This window comes from Chiloscyllium plagiosum, unplaced genomic scaffold (assembly GCF_037043375.1).
Source record: "Chiloscyllium plagiosum isolate Xiang-an unplaced genomic scaffold, Cpla_swu_hap1 HiC_scaffold_8, whole genome shotgun sequence".
NCBI lineage: Eukaryota > Metazoa > Chordata > Chondrichthyes > Orectolobiformes > Hemiscylliidae > Chiloscyllium > Chiloscyllium plagiosum.
The window spans coordinates 11,898,625-11,925,493 of NW_028270146.1; the positions used below are offsets into that span (position 1 = coordinate 11,898,625).

At 41.2% G+C, this 26,869-nt stretch overlaps 1 protein-coding gene across 3 annotated transcripts in view; it reads left to right on the top strand.

The window, feature by feature from the left end:
- The window catches only part of ppp4r3a (protein phosphatase 4 regulatory subunit 3A), a 138,534-nt gene that overhangs the window by 85,779 nt on the left and 25,886 nt on the right, over positions 1-26,869 (top strand). For all 3 annotated transcript variants that reach the window (XM_043696929.2, XM_043696928.2, XM_043696926.2), the window contains exons 5-8: positions 3,211-3,288; positions 3,992-4,108; positions 12,423-12,539; positions 19,427-19,558. In XM_043696929.2, coding sequence (XP_043552864.1) covers positions 3,211-3,288; positions 3,992-4,108; positions 12,423-12,539; positions 19,427-19,558 — 444 coding nt within the window. The remainder of the gene's footprint in view (positions 1-3,210; positions 3,289-3,991; positions 4,109-12,422; positions 12,540-19,426; positions 19,559-26,869) is intronic.

Consider the following 26,869-nt stretch of genomic DNA (forward strand, 5'->3'; position numbering starts at 1 on the left):
TTTACAACATTTCTATTCTACAGATGCTAAAAATGTCAAATAAAAACAGAAAATCAGGAGATACTCAGCAGATCTGGCAGTATCTGTGCAGAGAGATTCAAATGAACATCCCCGGATGCTGCTTTTGTTTAATCATCTTTACACACAATTGGGCCAAGTGTTTTAACAGCTTTTGACTTAAGTTGCTGCTTAACTTAATTATCTTGGTCAGACCACATTTGGAATATTACGTTCAGTTTGGGGCACTTTACTTAAAGAAGAGTTAAAGCCATGGCGAGAGTACTAGAATAATACCAGGAATGGCAACTTTTAGATACAAGGAAAGATTGGAGAAATTGGTTTATTCTCCTTGGAGCAGAGATGGTTAAGAGATAATCTTATTAAGGTGTTCCAAATTATGAAGAATTTTGACAGGGTAAAGCATATTTTGGTTCCACTAATTGATGTCTCAGTAACTAGAATTTACAATTTCAAGATCGTCAGCAAGAGAGCCAGGAATGAGATTAGGAGAAACTTTATTATTCAGAGTTGTTACGATTTAGAATGTGTAGCCTGGGAGAGTGACGGAGGAGAGTTCCATATGAGATTTCAAAAGAGAACTGGATATATGTTTGAAAATGATGAATTTAGAGCGCTATGAAGACAAGACTGGAGAATGGGACCAGTTAGGTAGCTCTTTTGGGAGCCTGTACAGATGCAATGGGCTGAATGACTTCTTTCTGTACAGTAAAAATCTCTGATTCTCTGATCTTGAATAAACATTGTTGTTTTTCCCTTCAACATATCAGAACATTAGCTATGGGTTTACTCATGACATACACATTAACTTAAAGTCTGATACCCTCAAACAATATTCTGACATTAAGATTTAGCTTGTTGAATTATCCAGGCTGACTGGAAATCTTTGAGTGATCAGTAAACACCAGTTTGATCCTTGCCCTTTATAAAAAGCACTGATTTTGGCAACCTGTATTACATTTCCAAAATAGCATTAATGAAACAAGGGACTTCTTTCAGTATCCTAATTGACATTACTCCTCAGACAATACTGCCAGTGAACAAATTATCTGGTCATTCAGTTTGCTGGAAAATAGCTGTTGTCAGCCTGCCACAAGGCCATTGTACTTCAGAATAGAGGAGCTATGTGAAGAGCTTTAAAATATTTAGAATATTAGAATGTCATTTGTAAACAAGTTTTTCTAAGTTTGAATTCATTCAATAGCCATCACCTTCAGTTGCAGTAGTTAACAATAACTATGACATAAATGGACCAAGCCATGGTTTCCCCAGTTTTGTGTAGCTCAAAATATCTCCAGATCTAGAAAATCAAGTCAGTTGTACTTGGGTGTTTCTTGCAGATTAAATTGACATAAAATGAAAGTTTTGTACATACGTTGTTGTGATTGATTTATTTCCCAGTGATATTGAGAAGGATTGCTGTTTTATTTTCCGAATTTTAAATGCTGTAAGTCTTGTCTGGTTTTGCAGGTTGCAGTGAAGATGAAACATAAAAGGTGCAGCAAAAATGTCACTGGCTATCTTCACACTATGTAGCCCGACAACTTGACCAAAACTGCTGTCTTCCCCTTTTCCTCTGTCGAATGCCTCAAAGCACTTTCTCGCAATGAGTTATACTGTGTCAGCATTGGGACTTCAGTCGAACTTTGCTGTGCAAGCTGTAACTAAAAATGAATGCAGTTGTCATGAGCAAGTGTCATTGTGAACAGCAATTTAATATTGTGCCACAGTTTGTATAATCAACCTTTTAGACAATTGTTACGGATTACTGTATCCATCTGAATAAATGTGCATGATGTCAATTTTACCTAGTCATTTAAAGATTATTTCATGGGGTATTGTGTTGATGAGCTGCCACTTTGAACTGCTGCAGTCTGCATAATGAAGGTATACTATGGTATAAGGTAGAAGAGAACTTGAAGGTGATGGCAATCCTATGTGCCTTCTGCCCTTTTCTTTCTAGGTTTGGAAGTTATTATCAAAAGTGCCTTAGCTGCCATACAGGTGAGAATGGTAAATTAGTTTAATCATAGTCAAAGTATATTTTTTGCCCTTATCTAATTATCCTAAGAAAATTGAGTCAGCTGCGTGTGGGAGGGGTGGGGGCAATGGGCGCAGCATGGTGACTCAGTGGTTAGCACTGCTGCCTCAGAGCGCCAAGGACCCAGGTTCGATTCCAGACATGGGGGACTGTCTGCGTGAAGTTTGCACATTCTCCCCATGTCTACGTGGGTTTTCTCCAGTTGCTCTGGTTTCCTCCCACAGTCCAAAGGTGTGCAGGTTAAGTGAATTGGTCAGGGGAAATGTAGAATGAGTCTGGGTGGGATACTCTTCAGAGGGTCAGTGTGGACTTGTTGGATCATATGGCCTGTTTCCACATGTAAGGATTCTATGATTCTATAATGTGAGGCTAGTCTGAAAAGTCGTTAAGTAAACCAGTTAGATTTTGACAAACATTCAGCAACTTGTGTGATGATTGTTGTTTCTTTATACTAGCTGCTTTCAAATTTGCCAGATTTATTAACTTTGACTTAATTTTCAGTTTGCATCATAAAGATAGCTAGCAGTATCAAAACTGCTATGCCCATTGGTTTACAAATGGGCTTAGCTATATTTCTAAAGGAATTTAAAAGGAACATGAGTACAACTGACTAGGTAAAAACAATGACTGCTGATGCTGGAAACCAGATTCTGGATTAGTGGTGCTGGAAGAGCACAGCAGTTCAGGCAGCATCTGAGGAGCAGTAAAATCGACTAGTGACCAAGTCTATCTCTCTCTCTAACACAGTTTATAACTTTGAAAGTGTCAATCTGTTTTTGTTCACAACTTTGATTACTGGTCATGACTTAGTGTTATTGAGCTGGTGTACTAACAAATAATTTAGTCATACAGTAATGCAGAAAAAATGAAGAAATTTCAGTGACATTCTCACCCCTATCCTCAAAGCTGATATGGGCCATTCGGCAAGGATCTTTAACCAGGATGTTATGTGGGTTCTTTGATCACCCACTTTGACCATTTGCTTGCTTACTTCAAATTAACATTTATCTAGGACTTTTGTGCATTTGTTTAAACTGGTGTTAGCATTTCACACAGCACTTCAAACAAAAATCACCAATTCATTGATTTGCACATGTCAACTTGTGTATTTTATAAGCTTTATCTTGGATCTTTTGTTTTCAATCCTTCAGGAAGATGAGAAGTTCCTAACAGAACTTTTTGCACAGTTAACGGATGATGCCACAGATGACGATAAGAGACAGGAACTGGTAAGAGTGGGTATAACTGAGATATGTGCACACTGCTGAAGATATGAACAGGGGGGTTCATAGTAGCCACTAATTTCATTTTAGACTGGTGCTTAAACCTTAAGGCTAAAATCTGATGGTGCAACTAATGTACAGAGCAGAGCTGTCACTGTTTTTGGAAGTAAAAATTATTTTTGCAAACTGAGATGCCTTACATAGAGAGGTCTAGCTTCTGTATCTTACATTTATGCATCCCTTGAGCAGTGAATTTTTATTTTGTACAATCATTAAGAAAAGGTACTTGGGGTGACTGTAAGTATTTCAGCACATCCCTGAGTAGATTTGGTGCTCCATTGATCTCGAAACCTTCATTCACAACATGATCGATTTATGTGGAAGAAACTGAATGAAAAATGATAGAATGATTTTTGGAAGCAGGAAAATGCCAACATTCATAGGATAAACAAGAAGGTCCTAATCAAAGCATGTTGCAGAGTCTAAAGTTCTTTCTCTTGTCATTTGGAGAAAAACCAGGGCTTCATTTGACAGGAACTGAGAATAATATTTTTGAAATTTCATGCTACGCATCTGAGGACCCACAGTGAAATTATGATTGTAGTACTCAAAAGAGAACTTATTGAGCATCGTCAGTCTAATGATTAGTGGAATCGATATTATGAATTGGTTTAACTCACTCCCAAATATAATTTTGCTTTCATTTCAGGTGAATTTTCTGAAAGAATTTTGTGCATTTTCTCAAACTTTACAACCTCAGAACAGGGACTCTTTTTTCAAGACTTTGTCAAATATGGGTATACTGCCAGCTCTTGAGGTCATTTTGGTAAGTTAATTTTAAAAAATGTAAATTAGAGAGGACATAATTTCAAAGGAAATTAAAGCCCTTTAGTACCTCATCAAAATTAGCATTTTTCATGTGAACCTAATAGTGTGTGATTTCCTTAAACAGAAACATTTTTAGCAAAGATTACTGGATAACAATGAAAAGACAAATTAAATGCCTCTTTTCCCTCTGTCCAGCATAGCACGACTGTGTTGTAGACTACATCCATCAAATGGATCAAATTGAAGGATTAAGCTTGAATCCTCTCTGACTGCTTCCAGTGACTCCCCTAATCCCCCTTTTCAGTGTTGCAGTTATCCAAAGCTTGGTTGCCTTGAATTAAAATTTATCGAGAATTTTTTGCATTTATTCAGTCTGATATTAGCATTTCATGCAAGGCTTCCTAACAGAAGCTTGTTTTGTAATAAACATGTTAATCTTGACAGTATATGTTTTAACGAATACTTTGCTAATGCATGCACATATGTTCTACTTGGTTAGAGCAGCATGAGATAGGGATAGATTGTATGTCTTTCATTTATGTTGCTATTTTAAACTTTTTTAACTTCTGAAATGCATGACCCATCAACTTATAATAGCCAAGCTATTTTGCTTAATATGATGGTATTACACACCTCTGGTGTAGCGGGGCTTGAACAAAGAACAAAGAAAATTTACAGCCCAGGAACAGGCTCTTCGGCCCTCCAAGCCTGAGCTGATCCAAATCAACTGTCTAAATCTGTCGCCCAATTCCTAAGCATGTGTATCCCTCTGCTCCCCACTTACTCATGCATCTGTCCAGATGCATCTTAAATGAATCTACCGTGCCTGTCTCTACCACCTCTGCTGGCGACGAGTTCCAAGCACCCACCACCCTCTGTGTGTAGTACTTGCCGAGTGTATCCTCCTTAAACTTTCCACCTCTCACCTTGAAAGAATGACCTCTTGTTATTGAATCCTTCACCCTGGGAAAAAGCTTGTCTCTATCCACCCTGTCTATACCCTTCATGATTTTGTAAACCTACCCCCTCAATTTCCTTTTTTGTAATGAAAATAAACCTAACCTACTCGACCTTTCTTCATAGCGAGCACCTTCCATACCAGGCAACATCCTCTTAAACCTTCTCTGCATCCGCTCCAAAGCGTCCACATCCTTTTGGTAATATGGCGACCAGAACTGTACACAGTATTCTAAATGCGGCCAAACCAGTGTCTTGTACAATGTTAACATGACCTGCCAGCTCTTATACTCAATACCCTGTCCAATGAAGGCAAGCATACTATATGCCGCCTTGACTACTCTATCCACCTGTGCAGCAAACTTCAGGGTACAATGGACCTGCACTCCCAGATTTCTCTGCCCATCAACTTTTCCCAAGGCTCTTTCATTCATTGTATAATTTGCTCTAGAATTAGTCTTGCCTAAATCACCTCTCATTTGTCTGGACTGAAAACCATCTGCTACTTTTCCGCCCAACTCTCCAGTCTATGTATATCCTGTATTCTCTGACAGTCCCTTATGCTTTCTGCTACTCCACCAATCTTTGTGGCATCTGCAAACTTGCTGATCATACCAACAGTGCCCTCTTCCAGATCATTTATGTATATTACAAACAACAGTGGCCCCAACACTGACCCCTGTGGAACACCACTGGTCACCTTTCTCCATTTTGAGAAACTCCCTTCAACTACTATTCTCTGTCTCCTGTTGCTCAACCAGTTCTTTATCCACCTAGTGAGAACACCCTGCACACCATGTGACTTCGCTTTCTCCATTAGTCTACAATGGGGAACCTTATCAAACGCCTTACTAAAGTCCATGTATATGACATCAACAGCCCTTCCTTCATCTATCAACTTGGTCACTTCCTTGAAGAATTCTATTAAGTTGGTAAAACACGATCTCCCCCGCACAAAACTATGTTGCCTATCACTGATAAGCCCATTCTTTTCTAAATATAAATAGATCCTATCCCTCAGTACCTTCTCCAGCAACTTTCCTACCACTGACGTCAGGCTCTCTGCTCTGTAATTACCCAGAATATCCCAACTACCCTTCTTGTACAGGGGAGCAACGCTCCAGTCCTCCGGCACCTCACCTATATTTATTTTGCCACAACGATATCTGTCAGGGCCCCAGCTATTTCCTCTCTCGCCTCCCTCAGCAACCTGGGATAGATCCAATCCGGTCCTGGGGATTTGTCCACCTTGATAACCTCTAGCCTACCCAACACATCTTCCCTACTTATGTTAACATGATCCAGACTAATCAAACTTTTATTTCTAATCTCAACATTCATCATGTCCCTCTCCTCAGTGAACACTGATGCAAAGTAATCATTTAGAATCTCACCCATTTGCTCTGGTTCGACACACAGCCTTACTTCTTTATCCTTTAGTGGACCAATCCTTTCTCTAGTTACCCGCTTGCTTCTTATATAAGAATAAAATGCTTTGGGATCTCCTTAATTCTACTTGCTAAAGCTACTTCATGACCCCTTTTAACCCGTTTGATTCCTTGTTTAAGACTTGTCCTACTCTTCCGATATTCCTCCAGGGCCCGTTCTGTTCTTAGCTGCCAAGACCTTATTTACGCTTCTCTTTTCCTCTTGGCTAGTCGTACCGTTTCTCCTGTCATCCACGGTTCACAAATCTTCCCCTTCCTATCCTTTGCCTTCAACAGGGCATGCCATCCTGCACAATCTTTAACCTATCTTTGAAAGACTCCCACATATCAAATGTCGACTTCCCTTCAAATAGCTGTGTTTAATCCACATTTCCGAGCTCCTCGCAATTTTGAAATAATTGGCCTTGGCCCAGTTTCGCACGGTTCCCTTAGGACCACTCTCTTCTTTATCTGCGAGTATTCTAAAACTTACAGAATTGTGGTCACTGTTCCCAAAGAAATCCCCCACCGCAACTTCTACCACCTGTCCTGGCTCGTTCCCCAATACCAGGTCCAATATGGCCCCTTCCCTCGTCGGACTATTGACTTACTGCTCTAGAAAACTCTCCTGGACGCTTCTTACAAAACTGAGAGTCATAGAGTCCTATAGCACGGAGACCGGCCCTTCAGCCCAAACTTGCCTATGCAGACCAAAGTATCCATCCACGCTAATCCCATTTTCCTGCACTTGGCACATATCCTTCTAAACCTTTTCTATCCATGTATTTGTCCAAACACCTTTTAAATGTTGTTAATGTACCCTCTTCAACCACTTCCACTGGCAGCTCATTCCATATGCATACCATCCTCTGTGTAAAAACATTTGTCCCTCGGGTTTCCTTTTATTCTTTCCCCTCTTACCTTAAAATGTTGCCCTCTAGTCCTCGATTCCCCAATCCTGGGAAAACTGAGTGCATTCATCCTGTCCATGCCTCTCATGAACTTGTACATTTCTGTACAAGTCTCCTACGCTTTAAAGAAAAAGTCCTATCTTGTCCAACCTCTTACTATAAATCAGACCCTTAAGTCCTGGCGGCATCCTTGTAATTTTTTTCTGCAACCTTTCCAGTTTAATAACATCCTTCCTATAGCAAGGAGAACAAAACTGAACGCAATGCTCCAAATGTGGCCTCACCAATGTCCTGTATAACTGCAGCATAACTTCACGACTTCTACACTGAATGCCCTGACTGATGAAGGCCACTGTGCCAAAAGCCTTTTTCACTGCCCTATCTACCTATGATTCCACTTTCGGAGAACTGTGCACCTGAACTCCTTCAGACCCTACCATTCACCATGAAACTCCTACCTTGACTTGGCTTTTTAAAATGCAAGATCTCACACTTATCTATATTAAACTCCTTTTGCCATTTCTCACCTAACTTCCCCAGTACTGCCTGTTTTAGTGTCATCTGCAAACTTACTAATGATGCCTTGTACGTTATCATCCAAATCATGGATATAGATAACCCAGTATCAACCCCTGAGGCACACCCCTCGTCACAGGCCTCTCATCGATAAGGATCCTTCCACTATTACCCTTTACAATGAGTCCTATTGAATGATTACATGGTTCGTGAGGTAGAAGAGACTGTGTTTTACGCTGAAAAACACTTTTAAAATGTGTTCATGTCAGTGGATGCCACTGGTTAGGAAAGCATTTATTGCTCATCTGTAATTACCCAGAGAGCAACCATATTACTATGGGTTTGGAGTCACATGTAGATTAGATCAGGAAAAGATGGTAAATTTCCTTCAATAGAGAACTATAGTACATTACATGGGTTTTTATGACAGTTGACAGCGATTACTTAATCAGGTAAAAACAATGACTACAGATGCTGGAAACCAGATTCTGGATCAGTGGTGCTGGAAGAGCACAGCAATTCAGACAGCATCTGAGGACAGGCAAAATCGACGTTTCGGGCAAAAGCCCTTCATCAGGAATAAAGGCACACTTCAGGCTCTCTGCCTTTATTCCTGATGAAGGGCTTTTGCCTGAAACGTCGATTTTGCCTGTCCTCGGATGCTGCCTGAATTGCTGTGCTCTTCCAGCACCACTGATCCAGAAGCGATTACTAAATAGCCATTAAACCTTTTTTTTCCTATCCAGATTTTTATTGAATTCAAATACCACCATCTACTATGACAGGATTCTAACTATTTACCCTAGAGGTTCTGGATTACCAGTTCAGTTACATGGTCATTTTGTCACTGCTTCCCTATGTGTCCATAGAGTCATTGTAATAGTGTCATACATCATGGAAACAGACCCTTTGGTCCAACTAGTCCATGCTGACCATAATCCCAAGCTAAATTAGTTCCACCTGCCTGCATTTGGCCTATATCCCTCAAAACATTTCTTATGCATGTGTCCACTTATCTAGGTGTCCCTTTTAAATATTGTAAGTGTAACCACATCTGGAAGTTAATTCGACACACAAACACTGTGTTTTAAAAAGAAGCTTCTCTTTTTTTTAAGCCTTTCTCCTTTCACCTTAAAAATATGCCCATAATTAATTGATGATGTGTTGACTACTTGGGAGGGACCAACCAGATTCCAAAAATAATGGATTGCCGTGACTGGACAAGGAGGAGAGCCACAGATCTTGAAACTACAATTGCAGAAGAGCTGAACAGAGACACCAAGGTGTCATGAGTCCTGCTAGTACACTTTGGACCTAGCCTTCCCTCTACTAGCATGACTGCTAATACCACTAGCCTGCACAGAATGAAATATGAAGCAGGGTTTAGGTATCTGAATATTAAAGTATATCTACACAGAGGAGTTTCAGGTATCTAGTTTTAGTGATAGCAGCTGCAAGGAATTTGAACTGAATTGTGTTATGTTGCACTTAGAATTGTCTGTTGCAATCAGAATTAGCACTGTCTCAAGGTAAATTTCTCTTATAAAATGTGGTTAAAAATATATTAGATTTCTGTTTTTATGAAAGTAAATTACCCTCATCAAAATCCTGGTAAACTAAAACTCCAAACAATACCCATCGCTCTCACAATTATCAGGTGCCATTAGATGGCTTGTCATCCCTTTCATACACAATATTGTGAATCAGCTGATACTGAATATTTCAGGTATGATGATTAAGAAACACAAAGGTTGAGGAGCAGAGCTTGATTTTTCGGTTCAACTTTCTATTGGACTGCATCCTTGAATCTGATCTGGTAAGGGACAACTCCAGTGCTTCCCCTTAAGTGGGTGTTCAGGTTCAGAAGAACAGGAACAAAATGTAATGCTATCAAGAAGCTTCTTTACAGAAACTGCAAGACTATATGGCATGGGAACAGTTATAGGTCATTCAACCCTTTGGGTCTGCTGTGCTATTTAGAGAGATGATGGCTATTCTGATAATCCTCCACTCCAGTTTCCGATATTCTTTGACTACCTCATTGTTTAAAAATCTGTCCCTTGGGGAATCCCAAGGAAAGCCAAACATTTAGACGGCACGGTGGCACAGTGGTTAGCACTGCTGCCTCACAGCGCCAGAGACCCGGGTTCAATTCCTGTCTCAGGCGACTGACTGTGTGGAGTTTGCACGTTCTCCCCGTGTCTGCGTGGGTTTCCTCCGGGTGCTCCGGTTTCCTCCCACAGTCCAAAGATGTGCAGGTCAGGTGAATTGGCCATGCTAAATTGCCCGTAGTGTTAGGTAAGGGGTAAATGTAGGGGTATGGGTGGGTTGCGCTTCGGCGGGGCGGTGTGGACTTGTTGGGCCGAAGGGCCTGTTTCCACACTGTAAGTAATCTAATAATGGGCGGCACAGTGGTTAGCACTGCTGCCTCACAGCGCCAGGAACCCAGCTTCACTTCCAGCCTCTGGTGACTGTCCATGTGGAGTTTGCACATTCTCCTTATGTCTGTGTGGGTTTCCTCTGAGTGCTCCGGTTTCCTTCCCCAGTCCTAAGATGTGCAGGCCAGGTGAATTGGCCATGCTAAATTGCCCATGCTAAATTGCCCATAGTGTTAGGTGCATTAATGAATGGGAAATGGGTCTGGGTGGATGAGTGTGGATTTGTTGGGCTGAAGGGCCTGTTTCCATAAATAAATAAATCGAAAGTGGGCCACACCACCAGTGCTTCATCTAGAGGGTCACTGATGACATTGCCCAGTATGGTGATGAAACGTCTGAATGAACCTTCCAGCTCAGTGAGCAAACCTACATCCATTTAACCCACATTTTCCAGCCCTCTGCTGTCAAGAATTCAACAAATTCACTATTTTCATATGAAGAAATTCCTTCTGATCTCTTTCAAAATCTAAGATTTTGACTTTTGGCCATAGACTGTCCGACAAGAAGAAACGACCTTTCACCTAGTCTTTCAAGTTTCCCTAACAATGTAGTAGATTTCATTTAAGATCACCTCTTATTCTTCTAAACTTCAGTGTGTTCAGGCCCAATTGCTCCCTTCATACGCAAGATATACCTACTGAATCTTCTCTGGGCAGTATGCAACCCCTTTGATAAGGGGACTAAAGCTGTTTTCCATACTCTAGGTATGGTCTGATTAGTACGTTGCGTAGTTTTTGCAAGTCTTTCTTATTTTTATATTGTATTCCGTGGGAAATGATGTCCGACATTCCATTTCCCTTCCCATTGCCTGCTGAACTTGCATGCAATTTCGGCACAAAGACCAACTAACCTCCCTTTGTTGAAGCTTTCTGCGTTTTTTTTCCTCCATTTAAATAATGTTCAGCTCCTCTTCCCACCAAAGTGCATTATCTCACGTTTTCCTACATTATATGCATCTGGCAAGTTCTTTTCAATCCACTCACTTCTGTCTATATGCCTCTGTAGGTGCCTGGTGTCACCACTTGCCTTCCCACTTATTCTTGTGTGATGGTAGCCTTGGCAATAGTGCATTTATTTCTGTTATTGTAGTCAAGACTATATATTGTAAATAATCGTAGCTCCAACATTGATCCCTGTAGCACCCCACTATAGATTGCCATCCATCCTCAAAGTATCCATGGTGTTGTGGGTATTATACTGGCATGGAAAGAAGATTGGCAAATTAATAGAAGAGCTTATCCGAACCTTGCTTTCTATTAGTTAGCCAATCCTCTATCCATCTAAGGTTATCTTCTTCCTACAATCCTCCTCCTTCACGAAAATGTACTTCTGCTATAGGAATTTTGCTCTCTATACAGAAGAACCTCAATTATCCAAACGAGATGGGCGGGGAGTATTTCATTCAGATAATTGATTCAGTGCCTCTCCTTTGGTGTTCGGAATTTCCTGAAGTTTCCTTTTTCCTCGCTCTGCCTGCCTTGCTCCCTCTGTCTCGAGGTTTGTTTCTGAGCAGACGCACTTGTATGTAAGGGACCTGTAGCATTGCTGAATTCCAGAACAGTCAAGAGGTGTAGTTTGTAAATTTTGGAAATTTTAATGGATAGATCATTAAAACAGGCAGCATGGTGATTTGCTTTTAAACACTTCCAAAACATAGTTTTATTCTATAGCTAGAGTGCATCTAGCAGTCTGAAGAAGTGAAGTTGAATTAATATCTGGCCTTGATGTAAATGGATAGGAGTACACTTTTCAAATCCTGTCTAAGCAAGAATTAGCTTGCTGCTGAGAGTGGTATGTAAAGAAACCTGCCTTACCTTCAAGGATGCCTTGGTTGGAGGCACCTTCCCTTTTCCTGCAGTTTTAGCAGTAGCTACTTCTATCAATAATACTACCATAGGGAGCGTTCATAGAGCCTGCCCTTTATATCGAAGGCACTTATTTTTGAAAATGATATTGATTATTTTGTTGGTGTTATGTGATTAAGATGATACTGTGTTCTTTCCTCATCCATTAAATGTGTACTTAGTCTGAATAGCTTGAATTTTAAATTATTAATTTTCCAGGGCATGGATGACATTCAGGTGCGAAGTGCAGCCACTGATATATTTTCCTACTTGGTTGAGTATAATCCATCCATGGTACGAGAATTTGTCATGCAGGAAGCTCAACAAAATGATGATGTAAGTAATTGAAAGTTGATTTTCTTAAATGATTGAATGCAAGGCATGGTTTATTTTGGTTTGTCAAGCTAGATGCATTTTGTTTTAATAATTACTTAGGATGAATGCATTGCTTGGAAGGCAAGTATTTTTTACAATTCCTTAATTATCCTTGAACGTGTGATGGTGTGCCTTCAACCCCTGCAGTTCATGTAATGCAGGTATGCCCAGAACAGTGATATGGAGGGAGTTCAAGGATTTTCATTGACTGACCGTGAAAGAACCATATGGCATTGATGTGTAGCTTGGAGATGAATTTCCAGTTGGTGCTGTTTCCATGTGTCTAATGCCCCGATCTTACCAGGTTGTGGAGGTTGTGTACTTGAAAGTTGCAACTGGAACAGTCCTACTCCTTGTTTGTATCTCTACACCAACAGAGTGGTAGAGTGTGTGAGCATTTAAGATGATTAATGGGTTGTCGAATTGTTAAACCATTACAGTGTTACCTAGTATTGTATGTGCAGTAACAGTATTGAAGATTTCAAGATGTATTGATTAATCAGAGTCAGACGGCAATCCCACTCCAGAAACTTGTGTACACAATTTAGACAGACACCTTGTACACATTTGGAAGTAACTGCTTTCAGATCATGTGAGGGCCAGTCTTGACCTCTCACGTACAAGTAGGCTTATCCGTTCATGAAGAGCAAAGTGACCTGGCCAATTTTTATTCCTGAACATCTGTCAACCAGATTGTCTCATCGTTATTGTTTGTGGAACCTTAGTGTGCACAAATTGTTTGCTACATTGCCTCTGTATTGCAAAAGTAATTTGTTGACTGCAAAGTAGTTTGCAATGTCCTGATGCTTCAAAAGAAATTTATATTTGTATTAAGCCTTAGTTAGGATCATGTTGAACGACAGTGTACATTGTTGGACTCCACATCATCGGAACAAGTGTTGAAGCAACTGGGAGTACTGGGCAGATTTACAAAGTTGCTACTTGGCATGATTATCATGAAATAAAAATTAAATGTTTAGAGATATTTTCTTTGAAATTAGTGTATTTTTTTAAATTAGATATTTCAAATTGTGAAAGCTTGGACCAAAAAGGTGTATGATTTTCAGGGATTGAAAAACCAACAATAACTGGTTAAAAATTTCAAGTTCAGTATTTAAACTTTTCAACTTGTACTCATCAGGGCCAGTTCCAAGAATATCATTCTTTTTCCAGCAATACTTAAGTTCAGTGCTACCAAATAACTATTGATTGAAGCTGAGAGGTGACCTTCCACAGATTTATAAAGTTGTGAGGAGCATGGATAAGATGAATAGCCAAGATGTTTTACCCAGGGTTAGGGAATCCAAAACTAGAGACATAAGTTTAAGAGAGAGCAAAGATTTGAAAGGCACCTAAGGGGGAACATTTTCATGAAGAGGCTGGTATGTATATGGAATAAGTTGCCAGAGGAGGTGGAGAAGGCTGGTAAAGTTACAATATTTAAAAGACATCTGGATGGATACATGAATAGAAAGGGTTTAGAGGGATATGGGCCAAATGCTGGCAATGCGACTAGATTAATGTAGGATATCTGGTTGGCTTGAACAAGTTGGACCGAAGGGTCTGTTTCTGTGCTGTACATATTTAACTTGTTTTCTTGCACTTTTTTTTTCCTTTATGAAATTGGGCTGCCATCTTTTACTTGCCCGTGTCTGCTCATTAAGGTAGCTTTGCTGTTGCATTTAATTCTCACAATTTTATGGTGTACTTCCTTCACGTAGTTCAAGATCATCTGCTTTCTTTAATAACAGAATAGAGGCTTGGAACTAGTTATGGAGAGTGTGTAAAATCTGATGTGTTGTGTTTGTATCTCCAATTATTCACTCTTTCTTTCTTGTATAAAGTGCTTAAGGCACAAAAATGTCACAGTTAAAATCCCTGTTCCATTCCCTTACTGTTTATATATAGTTTTTTTAAGGAAGATGTATTTAGTTCTTTACCCCAGCAAGCATTTTCTGAGCTCAAATAAGGAGGATTGTTATTTCATCGTTCCATGCCAGAAATCTAACACTGTCACTTACTCACCCAGCCATGCTTGCTTGGAAAATACAATCAAAGAGAATAGAGTACTTTTACAATTTATAAACACAAGAATAGTTCAGAATAAATGTGATTGGCTTGGCTTGAAAAATACATAATGCAAACTGTTGAGATTCCCTCCTAAAATATAGTTTGTTGAATTTGGATTAGTTTAGATTAGATTACTTAGTGTGGAAACAGGCCCTTCGGCCCAACAAGTCCACACCGACCCTCTGAAGAGCAACCCAACCAGACCCATTCCCCTACATTTACCCCTTCACCTAACACTATGGGCAATTTAGCATGGCCAATTCACCTAACCTGCACATTTTTGGACTGTGGGAGGAAACCGGAGCACCCGGAGGAAACCCACGCAGACACTGGGAGAATGTGAAAACTCCACCCAGACAGTCGCCCGAGGCGGGAATTGAACCCGAGTCTCTGGCGTTGTGAGGCAGCAGTGCTAACCACTGTGCCCTGAATTTAAAAATTAAAAATAATTTGCACCAAGATTGGATCAAAGAACACATACCTCACTTCAACCAAATGTTGACTCAAACCCAACAGATCATGACCAATTTGTCAGATGCAGAGTCTATCTTAGTTGATCTCTCCTCCCACCCTCATTCCCTCTTCACAAACAAGAGAAAATTGCATGCTCAACAGGGCTTGTCAACTTGTAGTATTGTGTTTCTGATTGGTCCAGATGAATGACCATTACAGCATAAAGCAAGTTTTTTCATTGCAGTACAAACAAATGTATAAAAATTATGATATGAACTGATGTGTGAAGCCAGTACATTACTATATTAAAAACTTTGGAGACTATTCAGCTGTTCATGTCCGTGCAGACTCTCTGCAAGATTAGCTCAGCTGGTCCCGCTTTTATGCCCGTTCTTTGTAGACTTGCAGTGTTTTTTCCATTTCAGCTGCTTACCTATTAGGGTGAAGAAAAACTACAGAGAACACTAACATGCCTCACATCCAATATATTAGCAACGCAAGCCAACTAGGAGCCCCAGCAATAAATTGTGACCACAGAAGTGACCTCCTATGCCTTTACTTGAAAGCATCCATTTTCTGGGTGTTCTTGAGGTCTGGAAGAGAGACTTACATTACATTACATTACCAGCGGCAAGGTGATGTCACATACTACAAATTGGAGCAATAATGATAAGTGATGAGCCTGTACCACCTAAAATGAAGCCAAAAATGTGCAAACTCCACACGGAATGAGAAAATGAATTTCTGATCACAACTGTAAACTCTCTGACTCTACACAGGTAAATGGATAGGGAAGGTTTAGAGGGATGTGGGCCAATACAGGCAGATGGGACTAGTTTAGCTTGGGAAACCTGGTCAGCATGTACTAATTGAGCTGAAGGGCATGCTTCTGTGCCAAATATCTCAATGACTTTACGTAAAAGCTAAGACCATTTGCTCTGAATGTCACCAGTATGTCGATAAGTAAGAAGGTATATTTGGAATAAAACAATGAAAAAAATGCACAGTAAATTCCAAGATAGTTTTGTCTTGAAGGGTCTGCATTAGACAAAGGAAATTGATGAACTAAAGGCCAATTGGAAGCTCAGCACTATATTTTGTTTCAAAACAAGCAGAAATGTGAGGCCTGCACTGAAGTGTCATTCTGCATTTGCCAAAATCTGGCAAAATGTAAGAAATCATTTACAGATGGCAAAGTAATTAGCGAAGAATAACTGTGGCTACTGATTCTGCATTCAAAGTCTTTAATAACAATGATGAAACAAAGTAACAAAATAGCAGTAGTAGTTCATTAGGCCCTTTTGAACCCGTTCCACCATTCAGTATGATCATGGCTGATCATCCAGCTCAGTATCCTGCTCCTGTTTTTTTTCCCCGTGCCCTTTAATCCTCAGAACTATATCTAGCTTCTTGAAAACATTCAGTCTCCTGGTCTTAACTGCTTTCTGTGGCAGAGAATTCCAAAGGTTCGCCACTCTCTGGTTGAAGAAATTCCTCCTCATGTCAGCTGTAAATGGCTTACCCTGTATTCTTAAACTTTTACCCTGGTCTCTGGACTCTCTGGTCATCAGGGCCATTATTCTGGCATTTATTCTGTCTCGTCCTGTTAGAATTTTATGAGCTTCTATGAGGCCCGTCCCATATATTTCCCCATTATAATTGATCCAGTCCTTTATTTTTATATATGACAGTCTTGCTATCCCAAGAATCAGATGGTAAAACCTTTTTGTACTCCTCCTATAGCCAGAATATCCTTCTCCAATAAGGAGATCTAAACTGCACACTATATTCCAAGTGTGGTCTCACCAAAGCTCTGTATAATTGCAGCAAGACATTCTTGCCCCTGAACTCAAATTCTCTTGCTATGGAAGTTAACATACTTGGAGTGTCAGAGGCTGAGGGGTGACCTTATAGAGATTTCTAAAATCATGAGGGGCATGGATGGTTAAATAGACAATGTCTTCTCCCTGGGGTCGGGGAGTCCAAGACGAGAGAGCATTGGTTTAAGGAGAGAGATTTAAAAGAGACATCTTTTTCACGCAGAAGATGGTGTGTGTGTGTATGGAATGAGCTGCCAGAGGAAGTGGTAGAGGTTGATATAATTAAACACTTAAAAGGCGTCAGGGTGGGTATATAAATAGGAAGAGTTTAGAGGGATATGAGCCAAATGCTGGCAAATGGGACTATATTTAAATAGGATATCTAGTCGGCATGGACGTGTTGGACCAAAGGATCTATTTCTGTGCTGTATATCTCTATGACAATGACTCTACAACTGTATAAGCCTTTTTCTCTATCTGTTACATTTGCATGCTTGATTTCAGCATCTCATGTACATGGCCACCTATGGCTCGTTGCAGCACCCCCTTTCCCAATTAAATAATCTGCATTCCTGTGTTTGCTACCAAAGCGGATTAATTTATTTATGTTGCATTTCATCTACCATTTATTTGCTCACCCGCTCAACTTGGCTAAATCATACTGACGCATCTGTGCATCCTGCTCACTACTCATCCACTCACCCACCTTTGTGGTGTCAGCAAACTTGAAGATAATACTTTTAGTTATCTCTGCTAAATCATTGAACTATATTGTGAATAACTGAATTCAAGCACTGATTCCTGCAGTACCCCACAAGTTAATGCTTGCCACTCAGGAAAAATAATCACTGCAATCCAGCACATGCTACTCAGTGATTCTCTTGAAGCAAGCATTCTTCCAAGTGACTGTAATCAAGTCCAAGTATTGCACCAGCAACCCATTTGATGACTGTGACCATGAGCAGTCTCAAATTACAAGCCAGATGTCAAGGCAATGGCAGATAATGTACGTGTGAAAGTGCCGCTTTTAGACTGAGGTGGACTAAGTCAGAAATCGCATGACACCTGATTATAATCCAGCAGGTTTATTTGAAATCATATTCCCTTCGTCAGGTGAAGTAAGAAGGAAGTGCACGCAGCACAGAATTTATGACCTTATCTCTCAAGGGCAGAGAAATCAAAAGATCATAGAAATGGTGTGAGTGGACTGTCAAATAATAAGTCTCCGCAGGTGACCAACAATATAGTTGAATATAGTGTTAATAGCTGAAGGACACCAAAGGGATGACCTATAATCCAATTAAAAGAGGCAGTGAGATAATTACAAAAAAATAAAAATAAGGTGGTGCTGGAGACAAACCAAATGACTGAAATAACATGGAACAGAAACCGAAGCCGCTGGAAAAGCTCAGCAGGTCCGGCAGTATTCGTGAAGAAAAACCAGAGGAAAGGGCACCGGACCTGAAATGTTATCTGATTTTTCTTCTCAGATGTCGCCAGACCCACTGACTGCCTCCAGCAACCCACACTAACTCTTGACAGTAGAGGATAACATGAAGATTAATATACATTTGGTATAGATTCATATCCTATATTGTAAAAGCAAACTGTTTCTTCTGTATTTTCTTCTGGGTAGATTCTAGCTTGCACTTAAATTTAAAAAGTGATCTTGTAACTAAAAGGAATGCTTGGGATCAACTGTTCTATCATGAAGACCAATGTAAAATATTCATTAAATTCTTTTGCCATCTTCTTTTCCATTATTAATTTAATAGGCTCAATTTCTATGGAACCAATGCACATTTAACGTTTTAAAATATTTAGAGAAACTTTTATAGTTTTGATTTTTATGTTTCTGTCTTGCTTTCTACTTCTAATTTTCCCTTTTTTCTGGTAATTCTTTGCTTTTCTTTTATATTGTCCAATCTTTAACCTGACTTTGCAGAACTGTGTTTTATTTGGAAAGATACTTTAATTTTTCCAATTTCCTACAGGCTGTTGGTCATTCTGTACCTTTTGTACCGTTTGGAATGTATGTATTTTGAAAGGCATGATGAGGGTTTCAGTAGCAAGTTAACTGAGGTAGGGATGGAGTGAGGCAGTATTATGAAGCTGTAAATAGACAGTCAGTGATTGTTTATCATCGCAATTGAAGTTTATCTCTAAGTCAAATATACCAAGTTTGGAAATAGTCTCGTTTAGCTTTTACGAGGGAACGCGAGAGAGAAATTTGTGGAACAGATTAAAGACAGTGGTTGGAGAGAATTTATGTTCAGCTGGTTATATGGGGCAAACTTTATTATTGTACAGGCAACAGAATCATGGAATACAATTCCCAAAATCAGCACTTTAAAGTGTTATGTTCAAGTAAAAACTGCTTCCTGAAGTTAAATGACAGGAAAAACTCAATGAATGCTTGTGCTACTTGAATATTGTTTAATTACGTGTATTAGTTCATAGCTTGATTTGAACTTGAAACTTAACTATTGCTGTACTTTATTTTAGGATATCTTGCTCATTAATCTCATCATTGAGCATATGATTTGTGATCCAGACCCTGAACTGGGTGGTGCAGTCCAACTTATGGGACTACTCCGCACTTTAGTTGACCCTGAGAATATGTTGGCCACAGCCAATGTAAGTATGTTTTTTTTAAAATTGAGTTTGACTTTCCAAGTATTCAATATTCATTATCTATTGTTTTCATGTATTTTATTTATTTATATATTATATATAAATAAAATTCAAATTTACATTTTTTTATACAGACGTCATCCTATACATCTCCAACGTCAACTCCATCAGCCTTTCCAGTCAGTACTTCTAGCTAAGTCTAGGGGCATTGAACCTTGGCATGCTTGACGACATCCTGAATGGGCTGTTTCAGGTTGTAAGTTTGCTCGCTGAACTGGAAGGTTTGTTTTCAGATGTTTTGTCACCATACTAGGTAACATCATCAGTGACCCTCCGGTGAAACGTTGGTGTTATGTCCCGCTTTCTATTTGTGTTTTGGTCTCTTAAGGTGGGTGATATCATTTCCAGTTCTTCTCAGGATGGTAGATGGGGTCCAAATCAATGTGTTTATTGATGGTGCTCCAGTTAGAATGCCAAGCTTCTAGGAATTCCCATGCATGTCTCTGTTTAGCTTGTTCTGGGATGGATGTGTTGTCACTGTCGAAGTGATGTCCTCCTTCATCTGTATGTAAAACATTTTGACCTGTATAACATCTAACCGGAACTCCATCAAAAAACATATCGATTTGGACTCCATCTACCATCCTTTGAGAAAAAGAACTGGAAATGACATCTTAGGAGACCAAGACACACAACTAAAAAGTAGGACATAATACCAGCGCTTCACCGGATGCTCATTAGTGATGTTACCTAGTATGGTGACGAAACGTCTGAAAGCAAACCTTGCAGCTCAGCGAGCAAAGTTACAACCTGAACCTCAGCCTGAGCTATAAATCTTCTGTTTCCTCCACTGAATGTTTCCTTTACTAACATTGTTGTAATTTGTCCTTAAACATGAGCAACTACCTGTCTGTCTACCAGAAAGCCTTAAGGTATAATTTTGTTGAAGCCAAACTTCATCAAAGGTTACCATCCTTCACATACCAAGGATGCCTAGTTCTTTGTGGTAATGCACACGTGTGTGTATCCAGTCTATATCTGGATTACCTTTCTTGCCATGGTCCACAGGGTAGAAAGTCTTGATTGATATAGAAACTTTTGCAACCTTTGGGATATCACACTTTTAAAGTAAATGATTAGTCAGTGTTGCAATATTGTTCCATCACATTACATTAGGAAGCACAGTAACCAGTTTGTGCAAAGTCAAATTCCACAAACAGCAAAGTGATAATGACCAGTTATCTATTTTTTGTAATTACAGTTGAAAGATAAATCTGGCGAGCATAGGGAGCAGGCTCCCCTCTTATTCTTTGAAATAAAGCCATAACCTATTTCATGCCCTCCTGAAAGATCAGAGGAAGCCTCAATTTATTGTCTCAAAAGGAAGATGATATCCCTGAGGAGCCATCCCGCGGTACTGTTGTGTTCTGTGTATTGCTCAAGTGCTTAAAGCCGCAACCTTGCGATTCTGAAATGAGGGTGCTACACGCTGAGACACAAATCAAGAGGAAAGATCCCCAAAGGATCAATACATATTCTTTCATTGAGACCTCTACTTGTCTTTTCCCAGCTTTACTTTGATATTCAACATCATCATCTGTTGAATGCTGAACACCAGTACTAACAGAAGCTTTTCAAGTCCTTACTCAGCCTCCAACCACCAGATTCCCTCCTTCAGTCCTGTCACTTTGCTGCTTTCTCTCTGTTTTTGATTGCACTTCCCCGACTGAAAAGTTCTTTCTCATTGCTGGTTTATGGGCTATCCTGGTTTATGTATTGATACATGTGGAAAATTATAGAAATTGAATTGTAATTGAGATATAGAATGTGGGGAAATAGATGGTGACATCTTGAAACATGTCCATATTACAGAGGAGGAAATGCTGGATGTCTTGAAATGCATAAAGGTGGATTAATCCCCAGGACCTGATCAAGTGTACCCTAGAACTCGGAGAAGCTAGGGAAGTGATTGCTGGACCCCTTGCTGAGATATATGTATCGTTGATAGTCACAGGTGAGGTGCTAGAAGACTTGAGGTTGGGTAACGTGGTACTATTTTTAAGAAAGGTGGTAAGGAAAAGCCAGGGAACTATAGACCGGTGAACCTGACGTCAGTGGTGGGCAAGTTGTTGGAGGGAATCCTGAGGGACAGGATCTAGACGTATTTGGAATGACAAGGACTGATTAGGGATAGTCAACATGGCTTTGTGCGTGGGAAATCATGTCTCACGAACTTGATTGAGTTTTTTGAGAAAGTAACAAAGAGGTTTGATGAGGGCAGAGCACTGGACGTGATCTATATGGAGAAAGTGAGGACTGCAGATTCTGGGGATCAGAGACGAAAGCGTGTTGCTGGGAAAGCGCAGCAGGTAAGGCAGTATCTGAGGAGCAGGAGAATCGATGTTTCGGGCAAAAGCCCTTCGTCAGGAATGAGGCTTGTGGACCGCGGCTGAGAGATAAATGGGAGGTGGGTGGGGTTGGGGGGAAGGTAGCTGAGAAAATGATAGGTAGATGGTGAGGGAGAAGATGATAGGTCAGAGGGGGGAATGATGGACAGGTCTGGATGGCGGTGCCGAGTTGGAGACTTCGGGGTGGGATAATGTTGTGGGGGGCGTTGGAGGAGGCCTAGGACCTGCATGTCCTCGATGGAGTGGGAGGAGCAGTTGAAGTGTTCAGTCATGGGGCGATGGGGTTGGTGGGTGCGGATGTCCCAGAGATGTTCTCTGAAAGGATCCACAAGAAGACATCTTGTCTCCCTGATGTAGAGGAGACCACACCAGGTGCAATGGATGTGTTAGATGACATTGGCAGAGGTACAGGGTAAATTTCTGATGGGTGTGGAAGGATCCTTTGGGGCCTTGGACAGAGGTGAGGGGAGTGGTGTGGGCACAGGTTTTGCACTTCCTGTGGTGGCAGCGAAAGGTGCCAGGAGTGGGGTGGGTGCTGGTGGTGGGGTGTGGACCTGATGAGGGAGTCGCAGAGGGAATGATCTCTCCAGAATGCTGATAGGGAGGGAAATATATCTTTGGTGGTGGGGTACATTTGGAGGTGGCAGAGGATGATGCGATGTATGCGGAGGTCGGTGTGGTGGAAGGTGAGGATCAGTGGGGTTCAAGGACAGTGGTGTGTAAAGTGGAGGAGATGTGCTGAAGGGCATCGTCACCCGCGTGGGAAGGGAAGTTGTGATAATGGAAGAAAGAGGCCATCTAGGACCATTTGAGAAGGAATTGGTCATCCTGAGAACAGATGAGGTGGAAGCAGCAGAATTGGGAATAAGGGATAGTGTTTTTACAGGAGATGTAGGGTAGGAGGAGGTGTTGGGTAGGAGGAGGTGTAGTCTCGGTAGCTGTGGGATTTGGTGGGCTTGTAGTGTATGTCTGTATGGTTAGTCGGTCGCCAGAGACAGTGATGGAGAGGTCCAGGAAGGGGAGGGAGGTGTCCGAGATGGTCCAGGTAAATTGGAGATCAGGGTGGAAAGTGTTGGTGAAGCTGATGAACTATTCAACCTTCTCATGGGAACACTAAGCAGTGTCAATACAGTCATCAAGGTAGCGTAGGAACAGGTGGGGAGTGGTACCGGTGTAACTGCAGAAGATGGACTGTTCCGAGTATCCAATAAACAGTCAGACGTAGCTGGGTCCCATGCGGGTGCCCATGGCTACCCCTTTGGTTTGGAGGAAGTGGAAGTGAGAAGTTGTTGAGGATGAGGACCAGTTCAGTTAGGCGGATGAGGGTGTCAGTGGAAGGGTACTGGTTGGGATGGCGTGAGAGGAAGAAACTGAGGGCTTGGAGACCTTCGTCATGGCGGATCGATGTGTACAGGGACTGGATGTCCATGGTGAAGATGAGGTGTTGGGGGCTGGGGAAACGAAAGTCTTGGCGGAGGTGAAGTGCATAGGTGGTGTCCCAAACGTAGTGGGGAGTTCCTGGACTAAGGGGGCCAGGACGGTGTCGAAGTAGGAAGAGATTAGTTCGGTGGAACAGGCAGAAGCTGAGACAATGGGTCATCAGGGCAGTCAGGTTTGTGAATCTTAGGAAGGAGGTAGAATCGGCCAGTGCGGGCTTCACAGGCAATGAGGTTGGAGGCTGTGGATGGGAGATCCCCAGAGGTGATGAGGTTGTGGATGGTCTGGGAGATGATGGTTTGGTGGTGGGAGGCAAGGTCAAGATCTAGGAGGAGGAGGTGTCTGCAAGTTGGCACCTGGCTATATGGACTTCAGTAAGGCATTTGACAAGGTTCCCCATGGAAGACTGGTTAGCTAGGTTAGCTCTCATGGAATACAGGGAGAACTGGCCATTTGGATACAGAACTGGCTCGAAGGTAGAAGACCTTTGGTGGAGAGTTTTTCAGACTGGAGGCCTGTAACCAGTGGAATGCCACAAGGATTGTTGTTGGGTCCACTACTTTTTGTCATTTATATAAATCATTTGGATAAGAACATAGGAGGTATAGTAAGTAAGTTTCCAGATGACACCAAAATTGGAGGTATAGTGGACAGTGAAGAAGGTTACCTCAGATTACAACAGATTCTTGATCAGATGGGCTAATGGGCTGAGAAGTGGCAGATGGAGTTTAATTCAGATAAATGCGAGGTGCTGCATTTTGGGAAAGCAAATCTTAACAGGACTTTATACACTTAATGGTAAGGTCCTAGGGAGTGTTGCTGAGCAAAGAGACCTTGGAGTGCAAGTTCATAGCTCCTTGAAAGTGGAGTCGCAGGTCGATAGGATAGTGAAGAAGGCATTTGGTATTAGATTAGATTAGATTACTTACAGTGTGGAAACAGGTCCTTCGGCCCAAAAGGTCCACACCGCCCTGCCGACGTGCAACCCACCCATACCCCTACATTTACCCCTTACCTAACACTATGGGCAATTTAGCATGGCCAATTCGCCTGACCTGCACATCTTTGGACTGTGGGAGGAAACCGGAGCACCCGGAGGAAACCCACGCAGACACAGGGAGAACGTGCAAACTCCACAATATGCTTTCCTTTATTTGAGTAAAGGCGTTGGGAGGTCTTGTTGCGGCTATACAGGACATTGGTTAGGTCATTTTTGGAATATTGTGTACAGTTCTGGTCTCCTTCCTATTGGAAAGATGTTATAAAACTTGAAAGGGTTCAGAAAGATTTACAAGGTTGTTGCCAGGGTTGGAGGATTTGAGCTATAAGGAGAGGCTAAGTAGGCTGAGGCTGTTTTCCCTGGAGCATCGAAGGCTGAGGGGTGATCTCTTAGAATTTTATAAAATTATGAGGGGCATGGACAGGATAAATAGACAAAGTCTTTTCCCTGGGGTGGGGGAGTCCATAACTCGAGGGCATAGGTTTAGGGTGGGGGGGAGGGGGAAAAGATATAAAAGAGACCTAAGGGGCAACTTTTTCACTCAGAGGGTGTTGCGTGTATGGAATGAGCTGCCAGAGGAAGTGGTGGTGGCTGGTACAATTGCAACATTTAAAAGGCACCTGGATGTGTATTTGAATAGGAAGGGTTTAGAGGCATATGGGCCAAGCGCTGGCAAATGGGACTAGATTAGGTTGGGGTATCTGGTCGGCATGGACGAGTTGGACCAAAGGGTATTTTTCAGTGCTGTACCTTTCTGTCACTGTGTTTGTACTCGCAAGCCTTTGTAGACTTGTATGACTTTGAGTGGAGTATTAAAGAAAGCATTAGGCAATTTCTTGAGAAGTGTGTCCTCTGAGCTGGGTGGCTGTTTACCATTCACAAGTTTGATTAGAATCTGAATAATTTAATCTGGAAATAGAATCATAGTCATTGAATCACACAGCATAGAAAAAGGCCCCTCTGCCCACGTTATTTTGACCAACAAACATCAAACTACACTAATGTCATTTACCTGCACTTAGTCCATAGCCGACTATGTACCGGCATTTTAAGTACTTAAGTAGATATTTCTTAAATATAAAGAGAGTCCCTGCCATCACTACCCTCTTAGGCAGCACATTCTATATATCTACCAACCTCTAGGTGAAAACCTTTTTCCCCAGACCGACTCTAAATCATTTGCTCTTCACCTTAAACGTATACCCTCTGGTCTTAGACATGTCAGGTATGGGGAAGAGATTCTCACACTCTACACTGTCCATGCTTCTCATAATTTTGTATTCCTTAATTGGATTCCCCACTCAGCCTCTTCTGCTCCAAGACAAAAAAATCCAGTGTATTTAGTCTCTCCTCATAACTGCATTTTTTCCTGCCAGGCCACATCCTTTGGGGTGGCACGATGGCTCAGTGATTAGCACTGCTGCCACACAGCACCAGGGACCCAGGTTTGATTTCAGCCTCTGGCAACTGTCTGTGTGGAGTTTGCACATTCTCCCTGTGTCTACATGGGTTTCCTCCATGTGCTCTGGTTTCTTCTCACAATCCAAAGATGTGCAGGTTAGGTGAATTGGCCATGTTAAATTGCCCACAGTATCCAGGAATATGTAGGTTAGGTGCATTAGTCACGGGGAAATATAAGGGAATAGGTCTGGGTGGGTTGCTGTTTGGAGGGTCAATGTGGACTTGCTGGGCCGAAGGGCCTGTTTCCACGCTGTTGGGAATTTTAAATCTTGGTGAATCTCTTCTGCATCCTCTACAGTGCAATCACTGATAGTCCAACTGCAGAATCTTTATTCGTTCAAACAGATGCACAATTGCAACCATTAATCTGAGCCCTGTAGCGCAATACTTCTCCAGTTTTGATTTGCCATTTCAAAGTTATTGAGTGCAGGTTATGCTCAAATGTAAATGGGCAATGTATTTTCCTACTAAATAATACATTAGAATGCTGAGATGTGCCTTGCTTACTCTAGATATCTGACCTCGCTCTTTGCTGTTGAAGTCCTTTCCTTTAACATTGATTCTAGGTTAGGAGGTTTTAATATTTCTGGCTGAAACTTCTACTTCTGCTTGTTCGTACTTAAATTCAGACTTTTTCACAAATAAAAATGTTTTCCAAAGAAAAAGAAATCTGACTTAATAGGTCTCAGTGCTGTAAAATCAAATTTCAGATACAAATGATTGTTAAACTGTATAAGCATGCAGGCACTTTTTTTAATAGTGAAACAAAAGCCCAAGGATAAAAGCAAATTGTGCCCCTTCTCTATTATTTTATTTAATTGTCCAATATCCAAAAATGTTGAGGTCAGTGAGGATAGTGCCACCAGCTTTTCAAAGGATCTATGAAAGGTGACCAGAATTGAGAACAATATCTTAAACAACCACAACGTGACTTTCCAATTCCTATATCCACTGATCTGAGCGATGATAGTAGGTGCGCTCAATGCCACCCTGTCTACCTATGACAAC